This window comes from Citrus clementina, unplaced genomic scaffold (assembly GCF_000493195.1).
Source record: "Citrus clementina cultivar Clemenules unplaced genomic scaffold, Citrus_clementina_v1.0 scaffold_4, whole genome shotgun sequence".
Taxonomy (NCBI): domain Eukaryota; kingdom Viridiplantae; phylum Streptophyta; class Magnoliopsida; order Sapindales; family Rutaceae; genus Citrus; species Citrus x clementina.
In genome coordinates, this window is record NW_006262274.1 from 16,723,304 (window position 1) to 16,751,155 (window position 27,852).

At 33.6% G+C, this 27,852-nt stretch overlaps 4 protein-coding genes across 8 annotated transcripts; all 4 read left to right on the forward strand.

The window, feature by feature from the left end:
* The first annotated feature begins 353 nt into the window (after positions 1 to 353).
* On the forward strand, positions 354 to 2,305 carry LOC112099147 (protein FAR1-RELATED SEQUENCE 5-like). Its single transcript, XM_024186256.1, has 6 exons — positions 354 to 895; positions 992 to 1,406; positions 1,642 to 1,731; positions 1,816 to 1,881; positions 2,122 to 2,184; positions 2,291 to 2,305. Exons 1-6 carry the CDS (start codon positions 354 to 356, stop codon positions 2,303 to 2,305), a joined length of 1,191 nt encoding a protein of 396 aa, XP_024042024.1.
* A 4,274-nt stretch (positions 2,306 to 6,579) lies between these two features.
* On the forward strand, positions 6,580 to 12,087 carry LOC18043834 (NADH--cytochrome b5 reductase 1). Its single transcript, XM_006437196.2, has 9 exons — positions 6,580 to 7,086; positions 8,068 to 8,209; positions 8,444 to 8,534; positions 8,657 to 8,734; positions 9,711 to 9,791; positions 9,910 to 9,999; positions 10,937 to 11,002; positions 11,279 to 11,365; positions 11,642 to 12,087. Exons 1-9 carry the CDS (start codon positions 6,972 to 6,974, stop codon positions 11,732 to 11,734), a joined length of 843 nt encoding a protein of 280 aa, XP_006437259.1. The 5' UTR covers positions 6,580 to 6,971; the 3' UTR covers positions 11,735 to 12,087.
* A 1,806-nt stretch (positions 12,088 to 13,893) lies between these two features.
* LOC18043835 (probable arabinosyltransferase ARAD1) lies at positions 13,894 to 17,390 on the forward strand. Its single transcript, XM_006437197.2, has 2 exons — positions 13,894 to 15,421; positions 16,622 to 17,390. The coding sequence occupies exons 1-2, from the start codon at positions 14,501 to 14,503 to the stop codon at positions 17,174 to 17,176; spliced, it is 1,476 nt and encodes a 491-aa protein (XP_006437260.1). The 5' UTR covers positions 13,894 to 14,500; the 3' UTR covers positions 17,177 to 17,390.
* Positions 17,391 to 17,792: 402 nt separating this feature from the next.
* LOC18043836 (putative inactive cysteine synthase 2) lies at positions 17,793 to 22,454 on the forward strand. 5 transcript variants are annotated; one of them, XM_006437199.2, is made up of 11 exons: positions 17,793 to 18,201; positions 18,327 to 18,436; positions 18,648 to 18,705; positions 18,880 to 19,143; positions 19,238 to 19,375; positions 19,796 to 19,847; positions 19,932 to 19,981; positions 20,771 to 20,830; positions 21,205 to 21,285; positions 21,953 to 22,123; positions 22,206 to 22,454. In XM_006437199.2, the coding sequence occupies exons 1-10, from the start codon at positions 17,929 to 17,931 to the stop codon at positions 22,040 to 22,042; spliced, it is 1,176 nt and encodes a 391-aa protein (XP_006437262.1). In that variant the 5' UTR covers positions 17,793 to 17,928; the 3' UTR covers positions 22,043 to 22,123; positions 22,206 to 22,454. The 5 variants fall into 5 exon arrangements, with proteins under 5 accessions (XP_006437262.1, XP_024042330.1, XP_006437261.2 ...); XM_024186562.1 differs by lacking the exon at positions 22,206 to 22,454 and adding an exon at positions 21,604 to 21,647 and having other exon boundaries at positions 20,771 to 20,835; positions 21,953 to 22,022; XM_006437198.2 differs by lacking the exon at positions 22,206 to 22,454 and having other exon boundaries at positions 20,771 to 20,835; positions 21,953 to 22,040.
* The last annotated feature ends 5,398 nt before the right edge of the window (positions 22,455 to 27,852 follow it).

Here is a 27,852-nt window from a genome sequence, read left to right on the forward strand (position 1 = left end):
TTGTTGATAAAGCAAGACGATTACAGCTTGGAGAAGGAGATGCTATGGCAATTTTGAAGTACTTCGAGACAAAACAAGCTAAATGCGATGGGTTTTTTTTTAGCATTGATTTGGATGAGCAGGATCGATTGGAGAATGTATTTTGGGCAGATCGGAGGAGTAAGGCAGCTTATAAATATTTTGGAAACGTTGTAACATTTGACACCACGTATCTTACGAACAAGTATGATATGTCGTTTGCCCTTTTTGTTGGAGTTAATCATCATGGACATTCTATTTTGTTAGGATGCGGTTTGATTTCTCACGAGGATACGGAGACATTTACGTGACTATTTGAGGCATGGCTATCATGCATGTCTGATTCTCCTCCCATTGGTATTATTACTGACCAAGATAAAGCAATGCAAAAGGCAATTGAGCATGTTTTTCCTACTACTAGGCATCGATGGTGTTTGTGGCATATAATGAAGAAGGTGCCTGAGAAGTTATGGGCTTTTAAAGAACGTGAAAGTATTATTTCTTTGTTACTTTCTGTTGTTTATGATTCGTTGAGCCCTGCTGCATTTGAGAAAGATTGGAATGACATGATTACAACATATGATTTATGGGATAATGCTTGGTTAAATGGTTTATATGATGAGAGGTATCATTGGGTTCCATGCTATTTAAAAGACAGTTTTTGGGCGAGAATGTCAACAACGCAGCGAAGTGAAAGTATGAATGCATTTTTCGATGGGTTTGTTAACTCAAAAATAAATTTAAAGCAGTTTGTGAAGCAATATGAAAATGCATTGCAAAGGAATGCTGAATTGGAATGGCAAGCAGATGCCAAGTGTTTCAGTAAAAACACTCTGTGTGTAACAAGATATGAGATGGAAAAACAAGTTGAGAAGATGTACACAATTGCTAAGTTCAAATAATTCCAGCAAGAATTAATTGCACTGATGTATTGTGATACAATGGATTCTGTTGGGTCAATATATTAAATCAGTGAATCACTTGGACAAGGAAAGAAAAAAAACTTTGAGGTTGTGTTTGATGAAACTGAATGTGAAGTTAGCTGTATCTGCTCAAAGTTTCAGTTTAGGGGAATTCTTTGTAGACATGCCCTTTCAGTGCTGATACGGCATGATACTGAAATACTTCCAGAGATGTACATTTTATCAAGGTGGAGGAAATATGTGAAGAGATGTTATAGTAAGGTGAAAGTTAGTTATAGTATGCAGAATTCATCCATTCAGCAAGAGAGATATGACAAAATGTGTACTGATTTCACTGAGGTTGCAAACATAGCTGCTGATAATGAGAGTAGTTATAAATTTGTGTTGGATTGGATTAATAAAACAATGAAGGATCTGCCCAAGCAAATTCGGTGTGCAAGTGTGGAAACAACTGCTATTGGTGAAGTAAGTTGTAGCAGCAACAACATCAAACATGTAATTAATGATTCAGTAGTGGCACGTCGCAAAGGGCGTCCTCCTTGTTTGAGAAACAATCTTCACTCCGAAAAAAACATGCCCAAAAGAACAAGACAGTCGAAAAAAAATAAGGTTTGTTTGAATGCATATATATGTTTTATAATTTCATTTTATCTTTTATCTTAATTTTTTCTTAATTATATTGTATATTATAATTTTATAGGATTTGCAAGAAAATGCTTCAGCATCTTTTGAAATGACTAATGAAGTCTCCACACAGCAGAGCAACATACAGCAGAGCAACATGACAATGGTATATTATTTTGAGTTTTTATTATTAATGTTAGTTCAACTATTTTTAACATATGTAACTAAGTATGTTGTTGAGTATATGTAGACGTTTCACGAAAGAAGCAATGTAAATGCAAATCTCAATCAGCACGGGAGTTTAGGCTATTATAATGTAAGAAACAAATTCACAAGTAAATTTTAATTTTACAATTTTAATATGAATTTAACAATTTTTTTTTAAGTACCTGTATACCCATTTCAAGTTGGTGGAAATAATATTTACGAACCAATTCCTTATAGCTGGCACACAGTAAGTATACTTATATTTATAAATTTCTTAATGCATACTTATATTTTACGTTGTCAAATTTTTACAATGTATAATGATATTTTAATTTTTTGTGTATTATAGCAATCAGTCCCACCGTATGCTTTGCAGTCACATTATTCTTCTCCTTCGATGAAGGATCTGCAAGTGAGAATTTTCAACAATTGTTACATCAACAATGTAATGAAGACAACAATCGCCGTAATTGATGTTTGACTTATATTTGTTTCGATTATTTTCATTATCATTTCAGTTAGATTTGGCTTGAGACGACAAATTTATGTTTGACTTTAACTTGTTTCGATTATTTTCACTTACATTTGTGTTAATGTTTACGAGTATTTTCACTACATAATGAATTTCCTTTCACTACAGATAATTTCTTATAAGTGGCCCAAAAAGTTTAGCTTGTCCGTAAATAATGATGACCCAAAAAGTTTCCTTTCAATTTTCTTTGCTTCACTAGCCAACAGCGGAAGTATAATTAATGATTTCCTTTTTTCTTTGTTTTTCTTTGTGGGTTTTTGCTGTATTTTTCAGTTTCTGTTTGGTTGACGGTTTCTTGTGTTATTGTGTTGGCATTTGTTTGTTAGCATTTGCATGGAATGATGGAACTGTCTGAATTGGGATTTAAGTTAGAAAAAGTGGGAAATTAAAAAATCATTTCAAATGTTCGGTTATTGTATTGTTTTTGTTTGTTGGCACTTGTATTTTTTTTTCATTTTCCAATATATATGTTTTATTATTGGGTCCGTTAGCAATTGTTGCATTTTTTTAGATATGAATTATAATTACAATAGTAAATTCAGTTCATAGTACAAATTAAAAGAACTTAAAAAAAATTCTTGAATATAAAACATAGTAAAACAATTACAAGTATTCTAATCAAATCATAACATGGTGTTTGTCTTCTTCAAAGTTTAATTGAAACTTAACAGACAAGCATTCAATCTCCAATGCCAACTTTTTAACTTCCTCCACTAACAAATCAATTTTCTCTTCACTGCATTTACGGTCTTCTACCCATTCAAATTTCTTACATTCTCTACATTTCCAAAATTTGCGATTTGGATTCTTTGTAGTACGTGACGTGAACAACTCCATTTGTTCACCGCATTCGTTACATATTTGCAATGAATTCCGAGTTTCATTTGTACTAGATGACATCGTCATTTATAAACTACTTAAACTGCCAAAATATAAAAAAAAAAACAGCATGCATACAATCCTGGAAGTTAAAAACATAGCAAAGCAAAAATTACATCAACCATGCAATTAATCGATTGTTAAAAACAGAGCAAAAATTACACTAAGCATGCAATTAATCCACTATAAATTGCTGTCATATCCAAAGATATCTGATTCCACATATTCTTTTACCAAACAATTACATTTTTCGACTTCATATGACAAGAACAAACAAACCATTATATCCCAATTGACGGGAACCAAAAATTTCAAACAAATGTTTAATAAACCATCATGCCCGCAAAGATGACTTCCTTCTGAAAAAAATATATATATATATATATAGATATACAAGTACAAGTTTAAATTTCAACCACTTCCATCAACAATGATAGTGCCAGTAAATTATCTAATGAACAAAAATGACAAAATCAGCCTTGCAAATACATACAATTGACATAAACCTCAAAACTGTTGCAATTTCCTCAGCATTGATCAAAATTGATTCTTGCCCATAAGGCTAACACATTTGCATTTTCAAGTCATTCAAATGTAAATAACAAAACTCCAACTGACAAAAGTTCTTAAATTAGATCCAAACTAGAAAATATCAAACAACTTATTAATCGCAGAATAACCAAAAAATATTAAACCCAATAGAACAAAACCGAGAAAATAAAAGTGTAAAAAAATTAAATGAAACAAGAGTGACAAACAGTGAGAGCAAAGACATTGTTCCCCAAAAGCAACAAAAAAATAAAAGACAAATGAGATACCTCGGCGGAGGAGGAACAGCTAGCCATCATCCTATTCGTTAAAGAACTTTAGCCCAGAAAAAAAAAATTACTAGTGCAAAGCCTTCCATTTTTGTATGAAGCAAAGGTAATTAAGATTACTAGTTCTAGGGAAAGGACCGTGAGGGATCTGGAAGCGTGAGGCGTGCCGGAAGCCGTGAGGGAGCTTCTGGAAACGTGAGGGAGAGAGAAGTTGGTGAGGCACGCCGGAAGCCGTGCGGGAGCTTCTGGAAGCGTGAGGGAGAGAGAAGTTGGTGAGGCATGCCGGAAGCCGTGAGGAAGCTTCTAGAAGCGTGAGGGAGAGAGAAGCTGGTGAGGCAAGCCGGAACCGTGAGGGAGAGAGAAGCTGGTGAGGCACGCCGGAAGTCGTGAGGGAGCTTCTGGAAGCGTGAGGGAGAGAGAAGCTGGTGAGGCACGTCGGAAGCCGTGAGGGAGCTTCTGGAAGCGTGAGGGAGACAAAAGCTGGTGAGGCACGCCGAAAGCCGTGAGGTAGAGAGGAAAGTGAGGGCTGGAGATGGGTTTGTTAACTTTTCCCTCTACACGAAGCGCTAAAACAGTCTTTCTTTATTCATTCTTTTATTATTTTAATGTTTTATGTAGCGAGAGAAACGAGAAGCGAAACGGCAGGAGAGAATGCTGTTTCTCTTGTCATTCTCTCGTTCCTCTCACTCCTTAGCATTTTCCCACAATTTATATTGCTTGTCGTGTGGACTCCATGACCGATATTTACTTTATGATACAATTTTATTATTTGTTTAATAATTTTTTCTATAATGATAATGTATTATTTTAGCAATTTTCAAAAACTTTAATTTTATCTCATTTTTATAAAATAAAAATTTACAGTTACAAAAGAATAAATAAAATATTTATTAAAACTTTTTCATTATAATACTTTTTTTTACTCTCATTCATTGTCTTCACTTTTTCACACAAACAACAAAATACATGTTCACTTTTTCATTTCAAATACCATTTTAGAAAATAATTAATCAAATGTATTTTTATTTTCACTAAAAACTAATTATTTTTAATTTATAAAACAAAAATAAAAATAATATTTAAAAAACAATACTAAACACACCCATATATATTTCATCAGTATAGTACAAATTCATAAACAAATTGACCAATCATTATAGGATGGATAAATCCATGATGAATGGCAAACTTGTGGGGCCTATTTGTAGTTTTCTTTGAATTATTTGTGAATTTGATAATTTTTTATTTTTCTAATAATTGCAAATCACAATATTTTAGTCTACAGTTTAAGAATCAAATAAGAATAGATTAAAATCAAAATGATAAATGAATAGAAATATCAATTTATTCTCTATTTTTATTCCTACCTACTTTTTAAAATGAGATTTCTATTTCTCATTTTATAAGTTTGTGGTTCCCACTTAAAATTCATTTCTATTCCTTTATATTTTAATAGCCAGAGTGAGACCCGAGTATCCGATACCACATAGGGAAACCCATCTAGGCTTAAAACCAAAAAGGTATCCCTCTTCCAAGACCGCTATTCCGATAAGAATAGAGTAAGGCCTTTACCTTATTAGGGTCCAAGTTTGCACGAGATTCAATAATAAAATATTTGAATCTCGATGGCCTGGCGAAGCCAATATTGGCATCTCAAATGCCAAAACCTATTGTAGCCCAAAGTTTCCTACAGGGAAACACCCTTTAGGGGGACCCCAAGGGGGGACCCATTAAATAAGGTATTAACTTTATCCCGCGCACCCAAGAAGTCAGCAATGGCCATCACGTGCACCTCAGAACAGAAGTAAGTTGAATAGTTGATGGTTGAAAACCACGTGCGGGCTTAAAACCACTGTCGGTAGTAGGTGGACTGGCATATGTTAATTTACCGAACTACCCCTGCTTGGGCCCACCCCTGGTGACTGGACTCCTAATCTTCGTTTTCAACGCCGCCGCCCCAGTTGGCTATTTCATCTCCAAATCAGCATTAAAATAAACGGAGGGACTCTATTTCTATTTTAAATTCGATATTATACCTTCAGCTTCAAGCTTATAAAAGAAATTAAAAAATTCTTTGATTTCAGTCGATAAAATTATAATTAATTTTTATTATTTAAATCATTGGGTTGTTTACAAATTTCAGAACAAAATTAATCACCCATTACTAAGGCGGTGAAGACATATTTTTTTTTAAGTATGTGCATATATGTGGGGAAGATTTCTTTCAATTTAATTAAAATGAATTCAATTTGTCTTCAAATTGCGTTATCTACAGGGAGTTTTGTGAAATTTTATAATTATGTTTTTGAAAAAAAGATAAATTTTCTCCTTTTTTATTAAATAATTATATATTTTAGAATTTTCATAATTGTACATCTCACTTGACTCAAAAAATTTGTACACGACTGAAATAAAATATTATGTATTAAATCTACTACTTTTTATTCCACCCATTCAGTCATGCTTTCGTTGCAAAATTGTTTTTGGTCGAACATCTTTGACCAAACATTAATCAATAAAAAGCCAAAGAAAATCTATTTATTAATTAAATAATATGCAGAAGTATTTACATGTATGATGATATATTAACCTCACTTCAAGAACTTGGTAGGTAAAGCGAATCCCTCAATATTCAATTTATCAGCATAAAAGATTAAGAAGAAAAAAAAAAATTAAGGGAATTATTTGTAAATCTTCGCAGTTTGAAGTTTGCACCTACCAACCAATAACATTTTCTTCTATTTTCTTTCTTTAATAAATTCTCCATTATAGCAGCTTACCAGCCAACACACAACAAACAGAGCACCAGAAGATAAGAAATGGAATAAACCGCACACTATTTTCTCTCCCACCCATTTACTGGTTCCATTTCTTGTTTTGATTTTTGAGTTAAAAATTTATTCTCTATATACATATATTGATAAATCCGAGGCTTTTAGTTCTTCTATTGGTGAGCTTTTCTGTATCATCATGGATATGGAATATCTGCAGAACTTAGATGTTCAGCTTCTCGTTGGTGGAGCTGTGGCTGTTTTGGCCATTGCTGTTGGTGCTGCTTACTTGTATTCCTCTAAGAAGCCCAAAGGTTTGACCTTTAACTCAATTTGTTACATTTTTCAAATAATATATGTTTGGATGTGGGACTTTAATATCTTTGATATGCGATTAAAATTGTTTGTTTGTATTTAGCGGTTGGTGGGTATTTTTTATTTGGAGAGATCATGCTATGATGTTAACTTGAATGCAATCAATGTTAAGAGTAGAGATAAATGGAAATTGTGCATTTTTGTGAAACCAAATGCTACACAATTTGAAATCTTGGATTTGATCTCAAGTATATGAGATCCATCCTATTGCTAATCCTTTTTATTTTCTAATCTCCCTCTCTGTGTGTATTGTTGAAGAAGTTATATTTTTAGCTACATCTTCATGGTTCCTTTGTGTTGGGTTTTTGCACAATGCAAAGACAATCATTTTGGTCATGGAAATAAAGCTAATTAGTTCCGTATGAGTTACCTGCAAAGCAATGCTTTATGCACTGTGTGATATAGGTTTTCTCATGATAGCTGGTTTTTTAAATGTTTGTCAACCGAATTTGACAATTTTGACTGTAAGCTCAACAAAAATTGCCTCAATCCGACTACACGGATTCTAGAAGGCACTCACAGAATAAAAAGGGCTTATAGAGTTTAGTTTGTCTCTAAGAATAGATAATCTTTATTATGATCACTAATTTTTGTTTGACAATGGGTTAGTTTATATTTGACTTTGGCACTGAAATGACTTTAGATTAAGTTAATAATCGCAAATTGGCTTACAAAGAAGCTCAAACTTGGGTAAGTGTACGAGAACTAAGCTACAATAGCAATCCCAACTCTGAGCTCAATTAAGCCAAACCTTATTCATGAATGCTTTGTAATGTTTCAGTTCTTCTTGAAATATTGTATCAATAGGGTTTATTCGTTGCAAATTGGAACCTGCTTCTGTGTGAATTTCTTTTCTCTATGGTTTATCAGAATTGTTATCTGTGCTGTTACTTGTATAAACCAATAATATGTGTCTACAGTTTCCTTAGATCCTGAGAATTTCAAGGAGTTTAAGCTTGTCAAGCGATTACAGCTGAGCCATAATGTGGCAAAGTTCACATTTGAACTCCCAACGCCTACATCGGTTTTGGGTCTTCCAATTGGACAACATATAAGTTGCAGGTTTGTTGAATGAATTCTCCTCTGCATTCCCTCTTGTTGAAATTAGGCAACATCTCATTTGAACTGTTGCTCTTGATCTATGCATCTTATTTCTTGTTTTCCTTGTCAAAAGGTTGTCATTGCTTGGATTACTGTATTGGTTGTAAATGATTCTAATGGATAAAATGAAAGTTCACTAATGTTTTATGTTTCTTTAGTACAGTTTTGGTTATTCTTCCTTGTATTCTGAAACAGGGGCAAGGATAGTCAGGGTGAAGAGGTTATTAAACCATATACCCCAACCACATTGGATTCTGATGTTGGTCATTTTGAATTGGTTATTAAGGTATAAATAAAGACTTATCTCTTAGTATCTTGACTTTGTTGGGTTTATTTTTTTATGTATATGATTTTTGTTTTCAATTTTTGCCCCTTGTTTATTGGCTCTCTGGGATTTTTTGTAAGTAGATGTACCCCCAAGGAAGGATGTCACACCATTTCCGTGAGATGCGTGTTGGTGATTATCTTGCCGTGAAGGGACCCAAGGTACATTTTTCCTTTTGGCTGCCTGAGTATTTATTCCCTTTCACAACAACCCAACCCCCCCCCCCGGCCTGCCAAAATAAAATCTTTAGTCTGTGACATTAAAAGAAAGGAGATTGTTAAGATGATTTTTGTTGGATCCCATTCAGATGGTATATTTTTCAATAATCTTTACCATGCCACATGTTTGTTATCACTTCTAATTAGTGTTAATTCAATGCAATCTGTGGCAAACATCATAGTGTGTTTTAGAACAAGCCATTATGTTTCAAGTGCATAACGAGTAACAACAGAAGTTATCATTGGGCATGGATGTGTATTGTTCATTCTTGTTATTCAATATAACTCGGAGTTAATAATTTTTTGTGAACTATTTAATTGAACTCTTTACCATAGCAGTTGAGACTATCTCAGTTTTTTCTCTTAATGAATTGAATGATTAATGTACTTGTCTATTTAATGGTGCTTAGACGGCAAGGTCATAATGCTGCTTCACCAACCCCCCCCCCCCCCCCCCCCCCCAAAAAAAAAAAAGAATGTATATATTGTTCTGCAAGTACATATTATTTTTCCTAACAAAATTGTCATAATGTTTCAATTACAAAGGAACATATGTTTTCTGTACATCCATACCAAGTAACGTCAAAAATTAAAAATTTGAATCCTGTTTCCATTTTTTGGATTTGAGGTAATCTCATATCATAATTTATCTAATCATAGAAAATTGTTTTTCACGTATTAAAGCCCAATCAATGTCGTAGTATAATTTGCTTCTTGTGGAAAATCAATTAGAGGTATGCTCAGGAGCAAACTTTCATTTCAGCTCATGTGGAATATGTTTGTTTTGTAAGTTGTGGATAATCATTACTTATTCGCAATTTTTTTGTCTGTGGATAATTGTCATTCATGTACGATTCACAACAATTCTTTGAAAAATCTCTCATTTGGACTGCTGATCTTGGAAAATTATTGCTACCAGGGTCGATTCAGGTATCAACCTGGCCAGGTCAGAGCATTTGGGATGACTGCAGGAGGTTCTGGCATCACTCCAATGTTCCAAGTAGGTTGCTAAGAAACAATGTTGTCCCTTTTTAAGGATCTTGGCTTCTAATAGTTGTTGGGTATTATCATCCATCCGACATTGGTGTTCATTTATTCCACTGCTTCTTTCATTTCAGGTTACTAGAGCCATATTAGAGAACCCAAATGACAAGACAAAGGTGCACCTCATTTATGCCAATGTTACATATGAGGACATTCTTTTAAAGGTAATCTGCATTTCTATTGCACTATTATTTATTGTTATAGTTGCTTTATTGAAGTACTTAAAAACAGAACTCCACATAGATATGGTCCATTTATCCCCGATAGACTATCACACAGACCTGTTTGTAGCTGTATGCATGCTGGGAACTATAGGATTGGTGCATATTTTAATTGGTCATCAAGCAATAATTGCAAAATCAGGAGAGTAATATTTCCCCACTTAATTAATCAAGGAGTAAACAGAAAATAGGAATTGATCCTTTGGAAATTTGAGGCAAATGAGCTGAATATATATGTATATATATACCCACTTCTATGTTAATACATGTCAATTTCGGCCCCAAGGATTACATTACTCCTTTCATTTTTCCCCTCAGTCACATCTCACATGTGCAGCCCCTTCTGCCACTCAGTACCTGTTTGTGGTGTTTAAATTTTAAATCTTTTACATGAGAATTTTCTTTCAGTGGGTTTCTCATTTTTTCTCTTTTTTTCATGTTATTTTCTTTGTCAAAGCCCATAGTAGCTAGTAAAGACCTACCTAAACCCATTGCATCAGTTTCCTGCAAAGAGCCTAGGCTTGTGATCTCGAACCTTTTAGAGGTTTTAGAAATGCTCTTCGAGCATTGCAGGAAAGAACTTGGTTGAATTTTCAAAGTAACATCTTCTTCTCAGTGGTTATATTTGATATATAAATATTTCTTTGTTTTATAATAGTTCCTTGTGTAAATCTCCACAGTTGCCACCTTTTTTCATATCATATGTTGAATGTGATTATAGTCATCATTGTGGGTTTAAATGGCCAAGGATGATGTAATTTGAGATAATTGGTATGGAAATGGAGTTGAGAAGGCCGAACGTGTAATATGTGAAGATTTGAAGTGTTTTTTTTTAACTAATGAGACCGTATCATAATCAAATCATATGATGTATTTGCAGGAAGAATTGGATGGATTTGCGGCGAAGTACCCTGATCAATTCACAATCTACTATGTGTTGAATCAGGTTAGTTGCGTTTCTTAAGCAACTCTTACCTTCAACACATTTTCATGTTTGGTTGCAATCCTAACCCAATGATGCAGATAGGTCGAACTAAAGCTAACTTATGAGACTAAAATTTGGCTAGGTTGCACTAAAATTTCTAAGTTATCAGTCTAGCAATAGCTAAATCTTTAAAGTTACAGTATGCAAACCCACCTAAAAGTATGTTGTGATTGATTTTGATTGGATATGATATTTTTTTGAAAACTGTTGTTTCTTATCATTGTTTTACTTCATCAGCCTCCTGAATCGTGGAATGGTGGTGTTGGCTTTGTCTCAAAGGAAATGATTCAAACCCATTGTCCCGCACCTGCTTCTGATATTCAGGTTAACACCCAAATTCTTTGCTTTGTGTTTCTTTAACATGTTTGGATGGCATGTAAGCATCGTTTCTTTTGTTGGACACTGATTGAATATTCCAGCTCATCATTCTCATGTTGAATATTTATCTGAAATCTATGTGGACGTGTGTATTATCATGCTTTATCTAATTTCGGCTGACAAGAAGCAAAAAGATCTTGAGGCTTGGGGCCCCCCCCCCCCCCCCCCCCCCCCCCAAAAAAAAAATTACTGTAGCAGTGACTGTTATTGTGGCATCTGCAGGTTCTGAGATGTGGTCCACCACCAATGAACAAGGCCATGGCTGCTCACCTCGAGGCACTTGGATATACTTCAGAAATGCTGTTCCAGTTCTAATCACTTCCATAAGGTTGTCCAATTATTTGGACTGATATTCGTCACTCCTATTCGGTCCACATAAAGAACTTTTTTACATCTCTTTTAAGCTGTATTTTGTTTCTCCTGTGACTAAAGAAGCCGATGAAACCGGAGCATGGATTTTGTAATTGATCTTTTGCTTTAACCTATAAAAACAAATCTCCATGAGGTTTTTCAAATTAGGGATTTGTAGTGCTATAGCTTGGAAACTGTAGAAAATAGGTTACAATAACCTAAATCAGGGCAAGATTGGCCCTGGTAGCCATTACCAATTATTGCACCATTGATACTTGAAAATTTGTTGATGGCAAGATAATACTTTGATGACCTTATAACTCTAGAGTTGATTGCTGTGCGCATTTATAATTCAGTACCAAGTCTTGCAAACGTGTGTTCTAAAGATATATGTGGAGGTAACTGCTGAATGGCTTGGTGGTAAACCACCTCGCTTTCTACTTATACGAGCAATGTTTCGAGTTCTTCATGTGTTTTAGGAAGGTAGATTTCTGTCTAAATATCTAGAAGTAGACTCGGCTAATTTTGAAATTAAATATTTAGAGTTCCCCATTACAGAGTTAATGTAGGAAGTTTCAATAGATTTTTTTTTTTCTTCCCTTTTCTTCTCATTGAAAATCAAACTTGAATGAGAGCATTGAGCGGCGCCTGTAGCTTAATTATGAAGGCACACCGGTGACAATATTTGGTAAATACATACCGGTCGAACAATTTTTTTTTTTTAACCCTCTCAAATATTTGATGTGACACCACCGCTCAAATTTTTTAACTCTCTCAAATATTCGAGGGACGACCAACTCCTATCTAATAAAAAGACTGCCGGTTCAAATATAAAAGGGTCTCCGGTGAGTCTCTCTTGAAAATGGGTTTTTGATGATACATGCCAACGTAAGTGCACAATCCTTCAATTGTGTATCATTTTGGTCCGAAAAGATAAGAACCACTGAATGCAAGTAAATGTTGATAAGATCTGTTTACTTTGAGGAAGCAGGTGTTGGTGAGCTAACCATCTTAAAATATTGAGTCACTGTCAGGAACGTGACAGCAGATCCCTAAATGAAAAATCATTTCCATTTTCCAGGATTTGAACAAAGTTGGTTCAAAATTTAAACTCTAGTTGGGAATAGTATATTCATGAATCATGCTACCAAGTCCCACCCAATATGCATAATCTTGCTAGATATTTGCTTAGGAAACAACAATACTTTAAAACAAAAATGGCAAAATAAAGACTCGTACTGATGCAATTATGCGATAATAATAAAGCATTTGGGTATTTACACTTATAGCATAGTGGGGTGTATTGTATCTAGATCTGGGTGTTCTTTATAAAATTATAAATGGTCACCAGAGATGTTCATGCTAGTTGCCGCTGAACATTTCAAAATATTGCACAAATTACCAGGATTATTTAAAATTTTAAATCAAGACTCAGTTAACTTGTGGAGAAAGAATTGGATTGAATTTTTTCTTTTTTTATTTTATGATGATGAGGGCATGGGAAATACAAAAATTGAGCAGTGGGGTTCGGCTCCAGATTCACCTGCCCTGGTTTTAAACTGTGATTAGCACAAGGATACCTAACCATTTGCTAATCACAAATCTGGTTATATATAATTATTTTCTATATATGATTTCGTTTTCCCCAATATTAATAATCTAATGTATTAGTTAGTTGACCTAATTCAATTATTGTAGCCAAAGCAACTATTTCAAAATATTTGTCCTTGGCCAACTTTTTGTGCTATCTCCACCGCAACTCAAGTGGACCCCTAAATTTCAGTTACTCACCAAATTCCTACCTAGGGAAATTTAAAAGTATTCATCTTTATTATTTTTTGACATATTATTGGATAAATGAAGAAGTACTAAAGTATGGAGGTGGATGAGTTACCTTATATTCAAGGCAAGAGTTGCATTCAATAATTTAAAATAGTTTATATTTAATAACACTTGAATTTTAGTATTTAAATATATAATAAAAAAGGTTATTATATATCTTTTTTTTGTTCATAATTATGATTCGAGTTACAACTAAAAAAGTACTAGTATTTAATTATTTAACTGATCCATAATTAATATAATTTTTTGCTTTTTAAAATAAGGCCAGCCAGCTGCGAGAAGAAGCCAGTAGAGAACTAAAGCCCGCTTCAACAGAGAGACCCTATTCCCACGCTACTTGAAAGTCTTTGCCCACAAGAGAAGAGACACCAAGCAAGAAAACTAAACTACTGAAACACAGTTTACATCAACAACAACAGTTTTGTTTTTGTTTGGTGCGTTCCCCTCTTGGTTTTCCCTTACGGTACGAATTCTGAGCAAGCTTTGCGGCAAGAAACTAAACGTCAACTTCCATTTTGTTTTTTTCTCATTCTTGATTGGTTTTCTTGCTTTTATTGGCATTTTTGTTGTGGGTTGGTGAGATTGGATTAGATTTCATCTGGGTTTGGTTTCTTTTCACTTGTCGTTTGCAATGCGGAGTGAGAAGCGGTGAATGAGGAATCATTTGATATCTGTTTGTGCAGTGATGGGGTTCTTTCATTGTTTAGTATTAGACCAAAGCTCATTTGACCTTCTGGTTATTTCTCATTTCTGCAAACGATTGCAGCTTTTATTGGAAAATTTGCATTCAAGAGTATCTTGTTAGAATCATATCAGTTTCAATTGATCTTGAATTGAAATGGCTGTTGTTTGAAAGCATTGCTGATTTTCTTGGATTAGCGTATTGCAATGGGTGAGAGGAATGCGTCTTCTTTTGGCTTTATTTCTCGAAATTTTTTGTTTTTCTTGCTTGCAATCACGTCAATTTTGTTCTCCTTATCTTGGTTCTTTGTATTGCGTTCTACCGGCAGTCCTCATTTCGTTGACCATAGTTTGTTGTCCAATTCCGCACCCCCTTCCGTAATTGATAACGGTAGTTCAAAAGAATCAAAACCTAAGAGTCTAGATCATGTTAAGAATAGTGTGCAAGAAGAAGAGTTACCCCAAAAGAAAAAAGATATAAAGTGCAATAAAAATAAAAAAGGAGTTCTTAAGGTTTATATGTATGATTTACCTCCTCAGTTTCACTTTGAGCTTTTAGATTGGAAATCACAAGGGGGTAGTGTTTGGCCTGATATTAGAACAAGAATACCACACTATCCTGGTGGTTTGAACTTGCAACACAGCATAGAGTATTGGCTTACTCTAGATCTCCTTGCTTCGGAGATTCCTGACAACCCAAGTGCTTGTGGTGCAATAAGAGTGCACAACTCTAGTGGAGCCGATATTATATTTGTACCATTCTTTTCATCATTGAGCTATAACAAGTATTCCAAAAAGAGTCCACAAAAAAATAAGATCAACAACAAAGTGTTGCAAGAGAAGGTGGTGAGATTTGTGACAAGTCAAGAAGAGTGGAAGAGGTCTGGTGGAAGAGACCATTTAATCGTGGCTCACCATCCCAATAGTATGTTAGATGCTAGGACGAAGCTGTGGCCAGCAATGTTCATACTTGCGGATTTTGGGAGGTACCCTCCTCACATTGCCAATGTTGATAAAGATGTTATTGCACCTTACAAACATATGGTCAAATCCTATGTCAATGATACATCTGAGTTTGACAGTCGTCCAATTTTGCTGTACTTCCAAGGAGCCATATACCGAAAAGATGTAAGTGCTCTTCCTTTTTCTGTTGTTGCTTGTTTGCAATAGATTTCAAGGTGGAAATATAAGTGTTTAATTATCCTAAAATTTCTTCTTTAAACACGTTACCTCGTAGTATTAAACTATGATGCTATGTGGTTTTCGAAAGTCCTTTCATTTGTCTGTACTTGTGTCTAATATCTCATCTTTTCTTTATTATTATTATTACTATTAAATTTTTTTTTTTACCTATGAATGAATTAATTAATGAACGATGAAAAGTGAAAAGTCTTCTGCTGCCCTTCCACTTTTTTTCTATATAATCTGAATTGAGAGTCATCGAATCAACTAATTATGATAATTTTTAGTTGTGATTCTAGAATCTTTTTCAGGAAATTGGATCTCCATGTTAGCCCTTGCATATATTTGTTCACTTCCTAAAGTTTGCTATGTTTTGTGTATGCTACCGCAGACAATCTTACATTGTCTTTTGGCCATGCATACTCCTTGAACCTTTTTTTGAAGAACTGTAATTAATGCATTATAGTTGCTGCCAAGACTTCCCATACCACGTACCATCCTGTGTGCAGGCTCCTGTAAAAAAGATGATGTATATCTTCTGATTTGTGGCAAGTCTTGGGAAAGTCCACAGAAATTTTTCTTGTGCAAGACACTGATCCATTATGTAATGGAGAACTTTGCGGATAAGATTTCAAATGGAATATTTATGAGATTTTTTTTTTAATTATTTTTAACAAACATCTTTCATCTTGAACTTTAACATGGATCTGATTGAGAATCACTATGTCTATGGAAATCTTAGTCAAAAAAGTTGTTCTTGGTTTTGTAACCACTTCTCTAAATGGCATGATCTTGCATTCTTTAACTTTCTGAATATCTGTATTTTCTAGCTCTCCATATATTTTATGCATAATTATATGGACTTGTGTGTAATTATGGTTTTTCTTGCTGGTGAAGAAAGGGTGTACCTGATGGCATTTTTTAATAAATATCTCCAAATTAATTTGTCTCAAAAAATTTTCATAACATTTTGATCTTGTTAAACATCGTCCAGATATTCTCACCTAGACCTGCTTTGCTCTCATGCCTGTTCATGCAATCTGTTCTCTCTATTTTTTTTTTTTTAATTTAGGTGTCCTTGTTTTTCTTTTATATATCTAATATCACTGTAGTTGCTTATATTCTTATTTTGTTGCTCAAATTCAGGGTGGCTCTGTACGACATGAATTATTTTACCTTTTAAAAGATGAAAAAGATGTGCATTTCTCATTTGGAAGTGTTCAAAAGAATGGAATCCACCAAGCTAGCCAGGGAATGCACTCTTCCAAATTCTGCCTCAACATTGCAGGTGACACCCCATCATCAAACCGCCTCTTTGATGCTATAGCTAGCCATTGCGTACCTGTCATCATCAGTGATGAAATTGAGCTCCCTTATGAAGATATTCTTGACTACTCCGAGTTCTGCATATTTGTACGCACATCAGATGCTGTGAAGGGAAATTTTCTAATAAACCTAGTCAGGAATATCAAAAAGGATGAATGGACTCACATGAGAGACAGGTTGAAAGAGGTTCAGAGATTCTTTGAGTTTCAGTTCCCTTCCAAGGAAGGTGATGCTGTTCAAATGATATGGCAGGCTGTGGCTCGAAAAGTTCCTGCCATGAGAAGGAACATTCACAAGTCTAGGCGATTCTCTCGGACTGTTACTGGGAAAGAGGAAGGATTAAAATTGATACCATCACAACCAAATTTTTGGTGAAAAAGAAAGTTCGCATTCTTTATAGCATGGCAGTTTCAAAACATTTTGATGTGAAATACAGCAATAGGATTTTTGCTGCATTACAAAGGTGAGAATTTCAAAGTGTTTTTGCTGCAGATTTTTGAGACTGAAACTGCAATGCCAACACTCCATTGTACAAAGAGGGGGAGAAGATCATGTATGAATAAAGATATTTAATGATCATATTGGTTCATTCTTTCATTTTTTTACTTTCTGGGTTTATAATAATGATTTGCCTGCATTAAGTGGACTGTTAAAACAAAATATATAAACTGTGTGGAGGAAAATTAAATTATTAATACTCTTAAATTCAAATAAATGACCTAATGTATATGTCGAATTTGAGGATCTCGTTAAGTAACTTCAGCAAATCTAAAAATAATTATTCATGACTTTTCATTTGTTTTATATGCTATTATTTTTTAATATTGGATAATTATTTTTTAGTTACTGTAAGTTATATTATTTTTTAGCTACTTTTGGGCTACCGTAAGTTTTATTATGTGTGGCTGAATTTGATTTTAGCATAATTTACCGTTTGAAAATTTAAAAAAAAAAAAAAAAAGGAGGGTATTGTAACAAAGGTGCCCTTAAAATTTAGGCAAATTTTACTTTTGGTCGTATAACTTGTCTTCAATTACAAATAGCGCCTCAACTTTCCCTTTTTATAGTTTTAACTGCCCATTTATCTAAAACCTCCCCAAAACCTCACATAACCCAAAAACACCAAAATGGCTTTATCTTCGCTTCAGCTTCTCCCTCCTCATCCCCTGAACATAACATCTCAAAAACGTCACCGTTTCGCACGCTTCAAAACTTCAAGCTTATCATCAATAAACGGCGCGCTTGCTACCAGAAGAAGAATTTTACCCATTGTTGCTTCCGCCAAAGCTGGTGCTGCTGCTTCTTCTTCTTCCTCGCTTTACGCCACAAGCACCAGAGAAATTGAAAAAGAAGAAGGAAATGACTTCCACGGTGTCAACATCGCCGAGGACGTAACCCAGGTTCTGCTTTTATCCTTTTGCCCCTGTATTATGTCACCAATCTACTTCTTTGAAAATGTAAAATACTTGGCATGTTTTTAAAATCTTTACTGATATGAGCAGCTGTTGACAAAATTGATATATAGTTGATTGGGAGGACACCAATGGTGTATCTCAACAAAGTTACAGAAGGTTGTGTCGCGAATGTTGCCGCTAAGCTTGAATCTATGGAACCTTGCCGTAGTGTTAAGGACAGGTAACATTCTTTACATTTTGCCTGATTGCCTTGGATACTGAAAGCATTCAATGTTTACTTCAACCCACTATCGTTCAGTATGTGGGGTATTTGTTTGTGATGGTAAATGATAAGTTACAATATCTATTTTGTAGTATCTTATAAGGTTGTGCATGCGCACTAATGATGTGTAATTACTGACTCTTCTATTTGTAAATATTTGATACCTCAGAATTGGTTATAGTATGATAACTGATGCTGAAGAAAGTGGAGATATCACTCCTGGGAAGGTAATCGACTAATATTTAGCATAATCATTGTGAAAATGCACATTGAGATATTTTTATCTCCTAACTGCCTTTTCTTTTTTAAACTTTTGGGCTTAGATGTATTGTTATGAAAGTGGCGTCTTAGTTTTGATCATGTTCAACGCATGTTATGCAATTTTTTCTTGCATTTTGCAGACTGTGTTAGTCGAACCAACTACTGGAAATACAGGACTTGGAATTGCTTTTGTGGCGGCAGTGAAGGGATACAAACTTATAGTCACCATGCCTGCGTCAACAAATCTTGAAAGAAGAATCCTTTTACGTGCATTTGGAGCTGAAATTATTCTGACAGACCCAGAGAAAGGTCTGAGAGGAGCCCTTGATAAAGCTGAAGAAATCGTTCTGAACACTCCAAATGCCTACATGTTTCAACAGTTTGATAATATGGCTAATCTAAAGGTTATTTATGTTTTCTCTGCATTACCTAATTTAATAATGCTGTTTGTTTTTTTCTATAGTTGCATTCATCAAGATCGATTCCCATGAATTTCAGATTCACTTTGACTCTACTGGACCAGAAATATGGGAGGATACTCTGGGTTGTGTTGACATATTTGTTGCTGCAATTGGTACTGGTGGTACCATTACAGGCACTGGCCGCTTCTTGAAAATGATGAATAAAGAAATTAAGGCAAGGATATTACTATGGTGAAGAACTTGAACACTTATCTTTTCAATGTTATGATAAGTTTTGTGCAGTTTGTCTCTTATGTATTCTAAAGTTAAGTTATAGATTTCTATGGTAAGATCTGAATTCTGATATGGTGGAATGATAGGGAACAGGCTCATAATCTATAAGATTTCAATATTACTTTTCAGAGTCGAAGTTTGCTTTGCAACTGTCTCAACTGTATCAGTAGAAGGTATAAGGTAGTTTTAAGTGAAATTTGAGTGTTTAACTTCATTTCCTTGAAGAAATGTACATAGGGCAGGCATTATATGAATCTGCTGAGTGGCAATGTGTGAGTTTCATTGTGGCATCTTGTCGGTGTTATGTACCTTTTGAATGACAGGGTATGGTTTCCTAATTTTTCTTATTTTGTCTAATTAGGTAGTCGGCGTTGAACCTGCAGAAAGGAGTGTAATATCCGGAGAAAATGCAGGTAAAAGCATTTTATCTTCACTTTAATTTTTGTGAATTTTTTCTAGCTGTCATTCCTGCTTACAGCTGTAATACCTCCGTACAGGTTATGTGCCTAGCATCTTAGATGTGCAATTGCTTGATGAGGTTATCAAGGTAAAGAAAAATTCTTCCGCTTCTTTTCACTTTGGTGATTTAAAGAAAATACTTTTTAATGTTTGCATATTGTTTTATTAATCTTCTGGGTTCCAGATTTTTATTATTCCTTACAGATCTACTTTCATGCTTGAAATTGTTGAGGTTTAATCAGTTTATTTCTTTAAGTCCCTTGTGAGTAGTTATGAGTATACTGCCAAGCTTTAATTGGTCTGATTGACGACAATGTATACATCAAAAGGTTGAATCTGTCACATATTTGGAAGTATTTATCCCTATAAGAGTGTAATTTTTGGTCCTTACTTGTTATATTTCTTCCTGCAGGGATTTGTATTACCCTATTAAGTTATATAGTTTTCCGTTATGTGGTCCTATGGACTAGGAACTCTTGTTGGGAAGGAACAATATGCAAGGGATCACACATAGTTGGTCACTTATACTAGAAGATTTAGTTTCTTGGTCTTAGACAGTAGTTTTATGTATCAAAATCTCAGTAGTAGATATGAATTGAAGAATTCTAAATATACAGTGTTATATATAATACAATGATTGACTGAGATGAGAATGACTGTTTTATGGTTTATCATTTTCCACTAGGTGATGCACCCTATTATCAAGTCCTCCTTTGGGCTGAGCTTTTGAATTCATATTCTATTTGATTTGGATTGGCTCAAAGAATAATGCATTCATATAGAAATTGCTTATTAGGTTTCTTAGTTTGTTTCTTCGCATGCTGGATGTCGTTTCGATGAACTTCTAATGTTAGATTTATTGACCTAAAAATTGCAGGTTACCAATGATGAAGCTGTTAACATGGCAAGGAGATTAGCATTGGAGGAAGGTTTGCTGGTAATGTGCTAGTATCGTTCACATGATGTTAAAGCCTCTATAGCTGCCCCTTTTAGTTCGGCCATGACTAACCTTCAGCTGGAAGTTTTCGCTTACAGACCTAACAAAATCTTTCAAATTTTTTTCCACCTGAAAGGTTTTTGAAACCCGTTCTTTTCCCATTTAAGCTGAACAAATGTTTCACCGTTACATTGCCTTTTCCGGTGTAGAAAGCTTCTTATCTGGGTGTGAACCTCAAATAATCCTTCCACCTTCTGAATTCATCTCCCTTTTTGCACCTTTTTTATCAGCTATATCTATATTTGCTTGTAGAGCACAATATCTCTCGTTTTAAGAGCTAATAGTGCTAATTTATTTTTCCACGCTGCTTTTAGGTTGGCATTTCATCAGGAGCTGCTGCTGCTGCAGCAATCAGCTTAGCAAGAAGGCCTGAGAATTCTGGAAAACTCATTGCGGTGAGGAATTTTGTTTTTAATTTGTATGTACACTATTGTTTTACTGGTCAAAAGCACGAAGCAACTTGTTTTGAAGTTTTTATGAGAATATATTTGCTTGGTTGGTGAGCAGCATATATAGTATGTGATGCAAACTTATATTATTGAGTAGAATACACAAACATCAAGCTCATAAAGTTGATTTGAGGCATCATAAAAAAGCCTCTGTGCTACAGAGGTCTTCAGCCATACTCAGCAAACAATTTTTGTGTCTAAAAGTGGCCTTGAATAGTGACTTATATTGATTATTTGCCTTTGCTTCGTTTGCTTCTTGTGAAGGCAAACATATCATCCTTTTTTTAAAGGTCCATGAAGAACAGAAGGTGGATTTTTCAGATCATTTGTAGATTGTCGCATTCTTTGTTGATTCCAATTGGATGTCTAAATGCCCCACTAAAGGAGCTATTCCTATTCTTCACACTCACATGCATGCACATGCATACAAAATCTGCAAGAATCAAGTTAAGACAAGCTTTTTATGCATATCTAGAATTTTGTTGGAAATTTGCCTAAGAATGGAAAATATTTTTCTCACCATAAGCCCCAAACTTTATGCACTTATCTTGATATCATTATCTACCAGATTCTGCTTTTCTGACTTGCTTTTTTATGGTTATAAACCTTAAAGGCTATATTTCCAAGCTTCGGCGAGAGGTATATTCCCACTGTTCTTTTCCGTTCCATATATGAAGAGGTCCAAAATATGCAACAAAGATAGTGTGACTTCACTGTGGATCATCAAGCCTTGGACGGAATTGGCTTGTTTTCATCTTAGAACAGAAGAAACCATCATCTTTCAGTAGGTTTCTAATTTAAATATTCCTTTTGAATAAAAACAGTCAGTTTTCCTGGGTCATTAACTCATTTGTTTTCTTCAGCAGGTGTCATTTTGATATTGAGGCACACGAACTCAGATTAATTGCAGCCAGTAACAGAAGTTTTCACGAGATTTTGCACTTTGCAAGTAGTCCAGGCTTTCCTTTTTTTCATTAATTATTTGATTTTTTTTTTTTTTCCTTTCCAAGGTCTAAGATTTGGAGGTCTTGCTTTAGGAGGATTACAATGTCATTTTTGTGTTATATCATTTGTAAATTTATCTGTCAATGTCGATACGGAGCCGTTGTCTCTAAGTCACTGTATTTGCTTACCGATTGGAAACGAAAATGAATCTTTTTGTAGGCATACAAAATCAGAAATGATCTTTTAGTAGCATAATCTTTCTGTGGGGACGCGATAGTTCCTAAATATGGGTTGTGTTTGTATCTTTTTTCCTTTCATTGATCAAGATGTTTCACTTCTTTTCTGATCTATTATTAATGTTAGAATTCCTAATCATATATGCCTTTGTGGGAATTGAAACTCGGTTATACTATATTCTTCTTCTAATTAGTTACACTCAAATCATATCTCCTTAACACAAAATAGACATCAATTTATCTCATCACATGTGCAAATAAAAGCACATGTAACTTCATTCTGTCCATGGGAAGCAACTAAGCAGGCCTACAAACAAAATATTGTGATGACCTATTTTGTGTTTGGTCTTGTTTTAGTGGTAGCTTGGAAGCTACCAATAAGACTTGTGCTAAGTTCTTCTTTAATCCTCATAAAACCCCATATTCATTATATACAATTTTTTCCCCCTTAATTAAAATTGCAATGATATTTCAACTGACACAGGGTGACACCGGGGCAACAAATAACACTACAGTCTCTAGCACTGTTGACTATGGCGTCATTTCTGTCGTCCTGGGGTCCTGCTCCTTTAATTTTAATTTTTTTAATTAAAGTTTAAAGTTTGCATTAAAAAAAATTTCAATTTTCATATATATAATGGATAATTCCAAGAATACAATCATTGCAGAGGAGTGAAGCCAAAGTAAATTGCTATGTTTCCTGTAGTGGAGGTGTGACAATGTTGTCTTCTGATGGGCCCGGTGGGCGCATTTAATAGCCTCCATGGGCCACCCACATGAACCTTGATGTGGACATTTTATGGGCCTTTGATAATATCTTGAAAAGTCCAATTATTGCAACTTCTTTTTCTTGACAATTTTGTACTAACAGTAACTGGAAATCTTTCTTTGTGTTTTTAATTCGTCATTTACTTTTTTCCCTCAAAGAAAACAGCACAAATTTTTGGTAGATTATTAAGAGTACTAATTCAAATATCTAAGATGGAAAAAAAAAAAAAAAGAAAGACAAATACAATTTGATTTAAAGGTAAATTTTTATCGCGGAATAAGAATGAAATTTGTTTGTTTAAACTTTGCTAAATGGTTGAACTAATTAAGATTAATGTTAATCATTCAGCACACCACAAAATACACTCTAGCTTTGCTTATGAGCCAAACAAAGTTTAGGCTACATTTTTTCTCTCTTCAAAGAAGAAATTAATGGCATTAATTATACATTTATGACACATTTATCAAAACTAATTTTTTTTTTCTATTAAGAGCTTGCATCATTATTGACGGTAGGGATGGTAAATTGGTCCATCCAAATTAGATATTTATATATCCAGTTCAATTGGACCGAATAATATCTATTCAAAATATTTATAGATGTGCGTGTTTTTTAATATATTCAAATAGATATTGGATGAGTATGGACATTAGAGGGATATCCAATATCCAATCCATTTTCCCGTAAATTTGGATTAAAAAAAATGAATAAACATAAAAAAATCCTAAACAAAAACATATATTCTTAAATATACCTTCCCAACAAAAACATAGAAAAATATTTTAATTGAGGGGCACAAAACTTACTAAAAGCCTTTTGCTTGTTTCTATTCAATTTTACCAGATGTCGGAATTTTCTCGCACTGCATTCCTAAAGCATTAGTGAGATGACTATCAAACTCATCGGAAGCCGCCGAATATGAATAAGGTGGCGGTGCAACTCACCACGACCATCACAATTAATCGATGACATTGAGTTGCTGCCATCATCCTTTTGGGTGGTATTTTATTTTTAGTGACCTTTTAAAAATTAATGATTTTAGGAAATATAAATAAAGGCAAATAAGAATTTCATAATGTCATATTTTGTTAATTTGCTTAAAAATATAATTATTAATTGGTTATATTATTTTTTAATTTAAAAATATAAATTTAATATTCATAAACATTCATGAATATCGATATCTATGTGAATAAAATTTATATATGTGTGGATAAAATTCACGTCTAAATTTAATATTTAAAATTAAATATGAATATAAACATATCGATTATGAATAATTATAAATTTACATGTTGGTTATGGATAATTATAAATTTTCACATGGATGGATAATCCATCCATAGCTACGTATACGCCATTCCTAATTGACAGTTCTAATTATATTTGTTTGTCAAAGGTTAATTAGGTTAAAAAAAAAATTTTATGACCTTATGAATGAACTAGACGACAAAATTGGCATCAATTATCATCATCATCCCAGGTGGCCCATAAATATTTAGCCTAATTTGAAGGCAATAAAGTTCACACAATAAATGCAGTGGACTTGGCTCATTTCATTTTCAAAAATTATGGCAGAGACGTTGATTTGCTTTTGAAACATTATATAATAATCATAATAATAATGTTTGGCTGAATTTTCATTTCCCCAAGCGTATAGCAGGGGAGTACACTAAATGAATTGATGTTGAGATTAGACAGAATTTAAGTTTGCATTCAAAGCAGTGGGATCACATAGTAATCGATGGCAATATTATAATAATTTGGGATTATTGTAAGACTCTTGGCTGAAAATTTATGAACTGTCAGACTCTTCCTCACCCTATGCTTATTAGAAAGTGCCTGCCAAGTGTCTCAGCTTTTTGTGAAAATATTGAATGTCATTTTTTTTTCTTTTTAATTACCCAGAACAGTTTAGTTTTATATCTTAGAATCGATTGGGTTTATTTCCAAACACTTGGAAGAAAGTCAATTTTCATTATGAAAAAAAATGAAACCCTTAACCTCAAGAATAGGACGAAAAATTACTCAACTAAACAAATGCTTTGTGAAATTAGGTTCCTAATATTAATATTTATGATTTAACTAAGGTTTAAGGATTTGCTACTTGTGGTCCCTTGGCATTTTTATTCATAATTAATTTTCTTGCAAAGAAAAAGAGGCAATTCATGAGGATCATAACCAGAGGAGGTGGCTCTTACTTCACATGCCAGCCATGCAATGTTAGGTAGAATCGATAGCAAAGTCTGAAAGTGATGTGATGATGGGTTTCATTTGAAGTAGGGTTTTGGTTTATTATAAAACAAATCAACAGAAGTGACATATACATAATGTATTCATGAAATTTGAAGAGACATATAGCAAGGTAGATTATTCTTCATTTTTTTTCCTTTTTTTTCTTTTGGTTGTTTAATTAAATGGGTTAACCAATATTGATAGCCAGGGTTTGCTTTCAGTGTGAACGTGTTAATTAAATTGCTTGCTGTATGTTGTGTGATAAAAGAGAGAAACCTAACACGTTAATGGGTCATCAAAACACATCAAAGATACAGAAATGAAATTAACCTAACAAGTTCAATGTTATCATCAAAACGTATCGAAGATGATATCTTGTGGACCTCTCGCATAAAATATGTTTAACAGCACCATGCACGTACGCCTCGTTAACTTGTTAAATTTTTTTTTTTTTAATCTGTATCTTCTCTTTGAACAAATATTACTTAATATGATAATCACCACAAGTGATAGATAATAATAACCGGATCTTAAGTTCTCTTCTGATTTAAACTTCTTTTGAATAAAATAAAAATGTTCTTCGAGAAAGTAGAAATCTTTTCAAAAGATTTACAAGAGGAGGTTCTATTTACTATTTTTTTTTTTAAGCTACACAAATGTTTCCTCTTTTTGCTAGTTTTTTTATCATGTATGAATATTGAATATTGGAAAACCCACTGTGTTAGTTATAAGAAAACGAATATTAATAATCGTAATATATACATGATATGTATGTAAGTGCTTTCATAAAATGTTCTTTTAAATTGAAGTACTTTCTAGTTACTAGGATTTTTGTGAATTTCTTGATAGCTAAAAATGGACATGTAATCCAGAACTTCTCTGAAAAGTACATCATGCAAGATGTATAGTTTTCTGCTTTGCGATCTTCAAATGCGGGAAAAGTTTCAGAAAATTTTAAAACCGTAGGGTGTAACAGACTTAAAACTTAAAGTGTTTAAACTGCACAATTTATGTGTTTTTCTGTCAAATTTTTCCGCACTTTAAAATTTTGAATTAAAATATTTCTATACACACACGTACATATACATGTATATAAACTCATTTATTGTTTATCAACAAGGTAAAATTTTTAACATTATTAAACTTTTGAAAATGTAATGATGTAAAAGAGAATTATATCTATGACTTAGAAGATAAATCCAGTATTTTTCGTTTAATAATTATCTTTTTACTGAAAAGAAAATCAAAGCTAAAAAATGACAAATAGGGAATTTTTTTTTTTAAATAAAGATATTGTAGTATTACTCCATCTACCAATCTCCATTGATGCTAATTACTACACAGAGAAGTTGTTACGCCAATATCTAATAAAATACGTACGTGCATTGTCCTTTTTTATTTTGAATTCATTGGTACACCCATTTACTACCTAAAAATTATAACACAGTCTAATTTATACAATGAGTAGTGATTGCTACTACCAGAATAAATAAACAAATTTTATATATGATGAACACTGAGTCTAGTTATGAAGTGCCAAAGAGAAATGTATAATGAGCTACCTAAATTGTATGATATTATTATAGTACACGCTTTCGCCAGAGAGAAAATGCAAAAATACTGAGGCTATAACATGCTCAAGTCACCGCAAATAAATGAGTTCAGAGCACCATTTCATTTAATTTTTCCTTTTCTGGCTACCCACATTTTCTCTTTTTGCTAGCTTTTTGATGCGTGATTAGCTGCAAGCTTACTATGTCACATGCCCATCTTCAATAGGAACCATTGAGTCATTTTGCTATTAAAAATAAAAAATAAAAAATAAAAAATTTCAAAGTTTCTTCATCTTTACCATTCGGGTTTCTTTTAAATTTTTTTGAAAATATTTATACATGTCGGATAATTGATAATATGTAAATTTGGTTGTCACATTTATCTTTCAACAATTTATTTATTTATTTTTATTGACGCTTTAATACCAGCAATGAAAATGAATTATTATAAAAATATGTAATAGACACTTAAGTGAAATTTTTTCTTGTAATTTTTCGCTAACTTGTGAAAGATTTTGCATGGATTGTTGTCACACACCGAAAGGTCAAGAGGATCACATGTTTCTCTCATAATAATTTCCAAAAAGAAAGAGTTGAGGCAACCATTTTTGCCTCATTTAGATGCAAGACTTTCGTGACATTATGCAATTTACTTTCTATGTATCTGGCTATTATTCCTCTCAAATATATGCTATAGGATCTCATTCTCTTTTAATTGCTTCGACTAATTAACTTTGCATTTATACATCACACGCCCATACAAGAAAAAGGTTGA

Excerpts from the sequence above, each read along its gene's own strand:
- LOC18043835 (XM_006437197.2), top strand. The coding sequence starts at position 14,501 with ATGGGTGAGAGGAATGCGTCTTCTTTTGGCTTTATTTCTCGAAATTTT. Across the intron at positions 15,422-16,621 it reads GAGCCATATACCGAAAAGAT|GGTGGCTCTGTACGACATGA; the intron begins GTAAGTGCTCTT and ends GCTCAAATTCAG.
- LOC112099147 (XM_024186256.1), top strand. The coding sequence starts at position 354 with ATGTCTGATTCTCCTCCCATTGGTATTATTACTGACCAAGATAAAGCA. Across the intron at positions 896-991 it reads GAAAAACAAGTTGAGAAGAT|TGAATCACTTGGACAAGGAA; the intron begins GTACACAATTGC and ends ATATTAAATCAG. Across the intron at positions 1,882-2,121 it reads GGAGTTTAGGCTATTATAAT|CAATCAGTCCCACCGTATGC; the intron begins GTAAGAAACAAA and ends TGTGTATTATAG.
- LOC18043834 (XM_006437196.2), top strand. The coding sequence starts at position 6,972 with ATGGATATGGAATATCTGCAGAACTTAGATGTTCAGCTTCTCGTTGGT. Across the intron at positions 8,535-8,656 it reads ATTTTGAATTGGTTATTAAG|ATGTACCCCCAAGGAAGGAT; the intron begins GTATAAATAAAG and ends TTTTGTAAGTAG. Across the intron at positions 9,792-9,909 it reads GCATCACTCCAATGTTCCAA|GTTACTAGAGCCATATTAGA; the intron begins GTAGGTTGCTAA and ends CTTTCATTTCAG.
- LOC18043836 (XM_006437199.2), top strand. The coding sequence starts at position 17,929 with ATGGCTTTATCTTCGCTTCAGCTTCTCCCTCCTCATCCCCTGAACATA. Across the intron at positions 18,706-18,879 it reads GAGATATCACTCCTGGGAAG|ACTGTGTTAGTCGAACCAAC; the intron begins GTAATCGACTAA and ends TGCATTTTGCAG. Across the intron at positions 19,982-20,770 it reads TGCTTGATGAGGTTATCAAG|GTTACCAATGATGAAGCTGT; the intron begins GTAAAGAAAAAT and ends TAAAAATTGCAG.